This window comes from Vombatus ursinus, unplaced genomic scaffold (assembly GCF_900497805.2).
Source record: "Vombatus ursinus unplaced genomic scaffold, bare-nosed wombat genome assembly UNPS02014786.1, whole genome shotgun sequence".
In the NCBI taxonomy this organism is placed as follows: Eukaryota; Metazoa; Chordata; class Mammalia; order Diprotodontia; family Vombatidae; genus Vombatus; species Vombatus ursinus.
The window spans coordinates 10,120,205-10,129,371 of record NW_020954564.1 but is presented as its reverse complement, the minus strand read 5'-3'; the positions used below and the strand labels follow the sequence as shown (position 1 = coordinate 10,129,371).

Here is a 9,167-nt window from a genome sequence, read left to right as displayed (position 1 = left end):
CTACTACTACTACTACTACTACTACTACTGCTACTGCTACTACTACTACTAATTAACAGTAACTCACATTTCCATAGCTTTTAAAATTTATTGAATGTTCTTCGAACAACCCTATGGAGCATAAGGATTATTATGCCCATTTTGAATATGGGAATACTGAGGAAGCAGAGCCCAGATTCAAACCTGGGTCCTCTGACTCCAAATCTCGCAGGGGTATAAAGAGGAGAAAGCATTTGATGAAACATACTGCTACAGCTAAAGTAGCTCTTATTTAATTGATTGCTATATAATTACTATCTTGTTTTTGTATCTGAGCAATTCTGGTTGGGTCTAGAAACAATGAGATCTAATTAAAACATTGTCCTTTCTTATATGTGAGATTGGTAACTGAAAAGAAGCAAAAAAATTAATCCACCCTGACATTTACAAGCCTAATATGTCTGCAAAGAGGAATAACCAGACCTGCTCTCTCTCACTGCAAACTAACCTGGACTCTTAATCTCTTATCACCCATCTATCTGTCTCTGGTTGAAATCTAGGATTCTTGCTGGGGAGGCTATGTGATTATTGCTACCTGGAAAATAATCATTTTGATGTTCTGTGTTTGCCAATAAAGTTACCTCTTCCTTCTGGAGGTTTTAGCTGAAGAGATTCTAGTCAAGTAGCAGGGACTGCTTGTAGGTGTCACTAAAAATTATATGTATCTAGGTAAGAGTATATTGCAACATACAGAGATTGGCAGATGTAACTATATAACTACTGTTAGTTACCTTTGCAGGATTGCAAAAAATATATATATAAGGAAAATGTCATGGGATAGTAGAGAGCAAATATTGTCTTGTTCTTCAAAAAAAGGAAAGAAGAAAGTGGATTTTACAAGTTATAATTAAGTGAGTTTGATACTAAACTCGCGAAAAATTCTAGGACAAATTATTTTACAGATGGTCTGTGAGTGCTTGGAATGGAAAACTGATGGTCACAACTAGCCAGCATAAATTCACTTAGAATGTCTCATGCTAGAATAACCTCATTTCCTTTTTTTCTTAAAGGATTAATTGATTAGTATATCAAGGCAGTGCTCATAAATAAAATGCATATGGATTTCAGGCAGACATTTGACAATCTTCCACAATATCCTTATGGACAATATGCAGAGGTGTGGGCTAGATCATGGAATAGTTGGACACATTCTAAACTGGGTAACTGTCCTCAAAGAATGATAGTTAATATATTAGAGTAAGCCTGGAGGGAGACCTCTAAGAGTATGCCAGAGACCCGGGACCTGAGACATGTAAAACCTCCTAATTAATGACTAGAATTAGGATGAAATGGGATCATAGATGTAACTATAAAATGCTATATAAATATAAAGCGTTCTTATTAGTAACAATATGCTATTATTATGTTCATATAGTAGATATCAGTTTTGATTAACAATGAAAGAGAGCTTGGGAATGATAGCTAACTTCCCCCTCTCAGCTGAGGACTTCACCTCACACATCACTGAAAAAACTGAACCTAGGTCATGGACAGTTCTTGCTCTTTCCTTCTTCTCATATCATTCAAACACCACTATTTTCTTCTCTCATATGAAGAGGTGGCCCTTCTTTCTAAGGCAAAAATCCCTCAACATGTAACTTTAATCCCCTGCCCTCCTGTTTTCACCAACAAACTGTTCCTCCAGCATTCTCTCTGTCCCTTCCTTCCCTTACCCTCCAGGTTTTGTCCTACATCCACTTCTCTTCTTTTATACCATCTGCTTTGGTGGTGTCATGGGCTCCCATGAGTTCCATTTTCTTTTCTGTGCACATGATTCCCAAATCTACATATGCAGCCTTAATCTCTATCCTGAGCTCTGCTCTCTCATCCCCAATTGCCTTTTGGATATATCAAACTATGTACTATAGGCATTTAAAAATCAACATAGTAAGTCTAAGGCAATTCATTATCTTTCCCTCCAAATCCTCCCCTTTTCCTGATATTCCTTTTACTGGCACGGCCACCACTATCCTCCTAGTCATCCAAGTCCCCAAAATCAGTGTCAGCCTTGAGTCCTTACTTACACTCACCCCACATTTCCAATACATTGTCAACTCTTGTCATCTGCATCTTCACATCTTTCATATATGCCCCCTTCTCTCCACTCAAACAACTGCTCCCTGGTGCAGGTTCTCATCACCTCATGCCTGGACTTTGATAGTAACCTGCTAGTTGGTCTCCCTGCCTCATCTCTTCCCATTCAAATCCTTCTTACACTTAACTGCCAAAGTGATTTTCCTGAAGTGCTGCTCTGTCCACATCAGCCCATCTCTCTCTACTTAATAAACTCCATTAGTTTCTTGTTAATTACCTCCAGAATCAAATATAAGGTTTAATGTGAAGCTAGCTAGAAAGCTATTGTAATATTATTAGGCAAAAGATGGTGGAGGCTTGGTCAAAATTGTAGGAGTAAGCATTTGCATCTTCAATGGCTTGCTGCTGTTTTTTCCCCAACAATTTCTAACGTGGCTTCCTTGTCTTATTCCATCACTGTCTTATATCCCTATGTGCAGACAAAAGTTGCAAGAAAGTAATTCAGTCTGTGACTAGATGATTAAATATGATAGATGGAAAGGCCTATACTTGGGTTCATATCATTAGCTGAACACATTATGGGGAAGGGATGACTGGATAGCAGTTTATGGGAAGAGGATCTAAACGTTTTTGTGGGCCTCAAAGCTAATATGAATCCATTAGTGTAATATGGCAGCCCAAAAGGCAAATGTAATTTTTTTTTGAAGAGGCAAAATTACCTCTATTTGTGGATATAATGTTCTATGTAGAGAATCCAAGAGATTCAATGAAAAAAATTAAAGCAATTAATAATTTTAGTGAAGTAACAAGTTATAAAATAAATCTACCAAGATTACTCATATTTCTATGTATTAACAAAAACCAGGAGGAAATACAAAAAGAAATTCCATCTGAAATGACTACAGAATGTATAAAATATCTGGGTATAAACTTATCAGGACATACTCTGTACCTATATAAATATGCAATTGGGGAATGACTTGTATTCTTATAAATTTGACTCAGTTCTCTATATATTTGAGAAATGAGGCCTTTATCAGAGACACTGGTTGTAAAAATTCTTTCCCAGTTTTCTGCTTCCCTTCTAATTTTGGTTGCATTGGCTTTGTTTGTGCAAAACCTTTTCAATTTAATGTAATCAAAATTATCCATTTTGCATTTCATAATGTTCTCTCTTTCTTGTTTGGTCATAAATTCTTCCATTCTCCATAGATCTCGCAGATAAACTATTCCTTGCTCTCCCAGTTTGCTTATAGTATCAGCCTTTATATCTAAATCACATACCCATTTTGACTTTATCTTGGTATATATATAGTGTAAGATGTTGGTCTATGCCTAGTTTCTACCATACTATTTTCCAGTTTTCCCAGCAGTTTTTATCAAATAGTGAGTTCTTATCCCAGTATCTGGAGTCTTTGGGTTTATCAAACAGTAGATTACTGTAGTCACTGACTACCGTGTCTTGTGTACCTAACCTATTCCACTGATCTACCACTCTATTTCTTAGCTAAGGCAAGTGGAATTTTAAACCCCATTGAGAAGTGGAATGACCAGAAAGAGGGTTGTGGGAATCTCAGTTTGTTCTCTTTGAGTTATATCTGTAGTATGGTGTTTAGTTCTAAGCACTATATTTTATGAAAGACATTGATAATCTACACTACCTCCAGAGGAGAGCATGATGAATTGATGTGCCATGAAAACATTGGGAAGGAATTGGAAACATGTAGTTTAGAGGAGAGAAGACTTATGAAGGATGTTTTCATGTATTTGAAGGGCTGTCCTCAGGAAGAGGGATTAGACTCATTCTTGTTCTCAGAGAATAGAACTAGGAGTAGAACAATGAATATAAGTTAGAGAGAGAAAGATTTAGCCTTGATATAAAGAAAACCTTTCTCTCAATGGAGATCATTGAGTTGAGGTAGAATGACCATTTGTTGGGGGTTTTATGGAGAAGATTTCTTTTCCTAGTATCCAGTTGGACGAGGTTATCTCTGATACCTTCCAAGTCTGAGATTCTGGGATTCTGTTACTCTGCCATTGGGCATTTACATTTATTATTCTTTCCTCTACCCAGAAACATAGAACTGATAAAATGGGGAAGGAGATGTTCCCATGAACATTGTTTTCTTTATTTTTAGTGTCACTACTAATCTGATAAGATAGAGCCAGTGATTTGTGTAGGGTTTCAAGACAACAAACATAGGTTCCTTTGAACACAATGATAATAGAGAGCCCCTGGAATTTACTGAACAGTAAAATGATATGGGTAGTCCTACACTTTAAACTATTTTGGCAACTGTCTTGTGGATGGATTGAAAAGAGGAGAGACTCGAGGTAAGGAGGCAAATTAGGAGGTTAATTCGCAGTAAATTAGGAGGCTAAAATTGCAATAGTCTGGGTGAGAAGTGATGAGGGCTTGAACTAAGATAATGGCAGTCTGAGTAAAGGGAAAAGGATGGATGCCAGGATTTAGCAACTGATAGGACATGGAGGGTGAAGAAGCATAAGGAGTCAAGCATGATCCTAAAGATGCCAACCTGGGTGACTAAAAGGATGGTGATGTCTTTAGCCATAATAGGGAAGTTTATAAGAAGGGGTAGGGTTTTTTGGGGGTGGGGGGAAAGGCATAGATAATGTAAAGAGATCTAAAAATCTGTGAAAATCCATCCATGTCTACTTATCATATGGCTTTTTACTTAACACTTGTCTTAGAGTAAAGAACCTTCTGGCAAGTTGAGGGACACCCACTGGAGACATTAGGTATTCTGGGAGATATAGAGCTGGGTATGCTGGGAGTGCAGGGGCAGGGAGAAAATTAATACCTGCACAATCACTATTGAAGATATTGAATTGCAACTAGATTATAACCCCAACCCCCAAGTTTGCCAATCCAGCTCAGAAGGGAAATATTGGGAACTTTGATTGTGGAGGGTGAGTGCTGAGTGGGTGAGTGTTAGCAAAACGATGATAGGTATGGCTGTATGACAGATAAGCCCCACAATTGGTTACTGCAGGGAAGGGGGAAATATGACCAATCTTCTCACCGTCTGGTTGAACACAGAGTCCTCGAGGTCAGGTCACATCCCCTTTTTCAGAGATCTTTGGTTTAAAGACACACACCTGTTTAGTGGCCCACTTGAGACTGAAACCTATATCCTGAGTAGCAGTCATGTACTTTTCTCCTTATACCCAGAGAGCTTTACTAAAAGAACCCATTCTCACCTTATTTTCTCTTCAAAATTTACAAAACAAGCTACTGCGTAATGAAGCAGATTGGGGCATAGGAGATTGGATAGTCTTTAGAATCCTTTCCTTCTGATATTTTCCTTAGTTATGTTCTCTGCTAAGGTATAACTGATGCCCAAGGTCAATTAGAGGTTGGTTTGAACAGAAGCCGTTTGTCAATTGAAACTATACAATTGGCTATACAATTGGAGAACCACGATATTATGCACGTGTCTCCTTGGCTTTATCTCAGAGGATGGTGTGATCTTCAGGAACAACTAAATAATAGCGTCCAGGCAGTCCAGGCCAGGATCTTAGTTGTAATCATTATAAAGGAATGTTTTTCAAGATTAATATGTTTTTCTCTGTTTATTCACAGCACAGAAGGATCTCTCTTGTTTATATATCCTTATCGGTAAGTTCCTTTGTTTGACGAGTGTTCTGTGTGGAAACCAAATTTGGTAGAAGGACAGTGGGACGATGGCAATGACTCCATCATGTCGATGCCATCACTTTGGGTGAACAGGAGAAAGAGAGAAAAAAACTGGGTATAGTAGGAAGAACGCTGCATAGGGAGGTAAAAAAACAAGGTTAGAGTCTTGCCCCTTGTCTTCATTCCCTGTTTCATACAAATTAATTAAACTATTTGGGTTTTCATTTTTTCAGTTGTAAAATGAATAGGTTTGCCACACGACCCTCTGATTCATAGCAGAAGGTGACATGAGTAGTGATAGCCAGAGAGCATGTGGGTATGTAACCCTGCCAGGTGGATGGGTAAAGGCTTGTGCATGATGGGGGCAATGGCAGGGATTCAGAGAGCAGTGTGCCCCTAGAAGAATGGCTTAGTATCTGCTATGAAAGGCCCACAGCTTAGTCACTCTCCAGACTTGGCATTCTCCCACACATGGAAATTGCAGAAGCAGTGTGAGGTACATTTTTCTGTATCTGTCTCATAAAGAGTGTATCAATATTTCCTGGTCCTGTTGCCTTTTCTTTGACCTCTTCCTCAACAACCTCTCATCTTCAACACTAATGAGGTTACCCCATGTTTCTTAAGGAGGCAATATGGCACAATACATGGTGTACTAGACTTGGGAGTTAAATCCCACTAGATTGGGTTCAAATCCCACTTCAGATCTTAACTGTGTGACCCTGGGCAAGCCACTTAACTGTCTTAGTTTCAATCATCTGCAAAACAGAGACAACAATAACCTCACAGAATGGTTGTGAGGCTCAAATGAAATAATCTCTTTAATATCATCACAAACAGCCAAGTGCTAAGTAAAAATTTGTTTTCATTTCTCACCCTCTGATACATGCCGTAGTCTCCTATTCTCAGTGAAGTGATGTTTCTCTCCATTGTTGCTCACCATCTTGTCAGTCTTCCATCTCTCACTCCTATTGCCCAGTTTTGAAAATTCCATTGGAACACAGAGGAGAAGGTACAACCTGACTTGGAATCAGAAGGTCTGCATTTGACACCTCAGCCCTGTAATGGGTGATCTCTCTGGAGTAGTTATATTAACCTTTTGAGCTTCAGATTCCTATAAAATTAGTTCCAAAATATTTTGAGTGCTTTCCTCCCTAGAGCTGAGGAGGTTACTTGTTAAAGTGTAAAATACTCTATAGATGTGAACCAATTCTTCACCATCATTATGGAAATAACTTCCAAATTTTTTATTATACCTACTAATAAAATATGTATCTATTCAGAAATTCTAGGTATGTACTATATTAATTTTACTCTTAAGTATGGGGGAGAGACAAAGACAATCCAGACATGGTTCTTGTTCTTGGGCAATTTATATCTGGTAAATATAACCTATACTGGTTCCTGTGGTCATTGTCAAATCTGGGATTTCAAGGAACCTAGAGAAAAAGCCTCACCCTCAATTGATCTAACTATGAAGTTTATTGCTAGCTTATGAACCACTGGTAGACATACTCAAGAGCACTTCATTGTTACCCCAAGATCCCAATCTTTGACTGGTTCTGGGAATTTAAGTTGTATAGATAACTACTTCTAGGAAATCAATTCTTTGCAGATATCACCTGATCTTGGATGTCCTATGGCTAAAAGCCTAAAAGAAACTAGGTATTACATTAGGTTCTAGGTATAATACTAGGTATTATTTTGAAGTAGGTGCAGCTAGGTGGTACAGTAGATACAGTGCCAAGCCTGGAATCAGGAAGATCTGAGTTCAAATCCGGCCTCACACACTAGCTGTGTGACCCTGGGCCTGTCACTTCACTTTGTTTGCCTCAGTTTCCTCATCTATAAAATGATCTGGAGAAGGAAATGGCAAGCCACTCCAGTATCTTTGCCAAGAAAACCCCAAATGGGGTCACAGAGAGCCGAACACAGCTGAAAAACAACTGAATGACAACAACATTCTGAAATAAATTAAAGAACTAGAGAACTTTAAAAAATTAATTAAAACATGGTAGGCAGATTTCAGCCACCTTTAGATGCACCAGTCACAGGCAAATTAGGTAAAGATAAATGTGAGTTGGTAACAATTCCTTTGGAATTGTGGATGTTCATCATTCACTCTACTTGTCTTTGGCTATGTGAGTGGTCTTCAAAGTGGGTACACACACCCCAGTAGGTGCTCAAGATGATCTATGAGTATGCAATAAAAAAATAAAGGCCTTCTTGCTCCCAGAATGACTGATTTCTGTCCAGGTCTGCTCTAACAGGGGTTGTGGTGACAGAAAGGGGACAGTTCCCTGGTTTATTTTTCCTCTTTCTCATCTCCTTCCAAGGCCTAGATGGCAGTGTCAATGGCAGAAGAGATGGAAATAGTCTTGTGTGAGGGGTGGTAGATGTCAGTGGTGGAGGTAGGAGTTGTGGTCAAGGATGCTGGTGAGGATAGAGGACAACCCCAAAGTCAAGGAGGACTAGCAGGTAACAATGCATAATGCTCTTAGGGTGGCCAGGGAAGCAGAAATTCCTGGGTGCTGGGCCCAGAATACAGGTGGAAGCTGACACAGTGATCCAGAAACCAATGAAAATGACCAAGTTGTCTCTAACTGGTATTGCAATTAAGATTAGGAAAGAAGCAGAAAACGAAGGTGGAAAAATCACAGAGCAGGGGACAGATATCAGTATCTTGCTTAACTCTGCAGGCAGCTCCTTCTTAAGGCTTCATTTTGCTAAGAACAAAAATTGTGGTCAATTGAAACTTCAGCTCCTAGATAGATCTCAGCCCTCTATGGGACTATGAGTCCCTGGCTCACATCCTTCAACAATCATCTGTATCATGCTGGCTAAATATGGCTTCTGCATCAGTCCAGGCTACATAGCTCCTGAAAGCTCCTACAGAGAAAACCAAAGAAAATGTAAGAGACAGGGAGTTGCGTATGCAGATGAGCTGTTCCTTGGGGACTAGTCTCCAATGTGAGTTCTGATGCTCCCACTCATCCAGCACCCTGAGGAAAAGATGGATTCAGGCCATGTTCTTCAGAGGCTCTTCAGAAAATTGCTTCCCCCATGGCAGCCAGCTATAGACCATTTGAATGGAGAACTAGCTCTATGGCTAAATTTAGATACTGCTATAAAAGAGGAAGATAAACATCGCTCTAAAGGCTTAGATATCTCAGGACCCTGAATCCAAGAAAGACATGAGATGTAGCCCAAGAAGAAAATATTCTGAAAAAAAAAATCTTGTGTGACTGAAGAGAAGGGCTTAGAATCTGGATAATCACCAAGTATGTCCAAAGTGTGTTTGAGGGAAAGTTTGCAGGCTGACTGGACATCATGATTTCCTAAAGGAAACACTAAGGCCTGAAGAATTGTGGTTGCCTTGCTGCTTCTGAGCAGGTTAAAGCAGAAGACATAGAAAAAAGCAGTACTTCAGGAAAAGCTA

The 9,167-nt window shown here is 39.2% G+C and overlaps 1 protein-coding gene across 6 annotated transcripts in view; it reads left to right on the top strand.

Moving 5' to 3' along the window:
• The window catches only part of LOC114047054 (N-acetyllactosaminide alpha-1,3-galactosyltransferase-like), a 124,490-nt gene that overhangs the window by 71,065 nt on the left and 44,258 nt on the right, over positions 1-9,167 (top strand). For 5 of the 6 annotated variants that reach the window (XM_027867737.1, XM_027867739.1, XM_027867740.1 and 2 more), the window contains one exon: positions 5,678-5,713. The exons of the other annotated variant lie outside the window; for it this stretch is intronic. In XM_027867737.1, the coding sequence (XP_027723538.1) occupies positions 5,678-5,713 (36 nt within the window). The remainder of the gene's footprint in view (positions 1-5,677; positions 5,714-9,167) is intronic. 6 annotated transcript variants of the gene reach the window in all.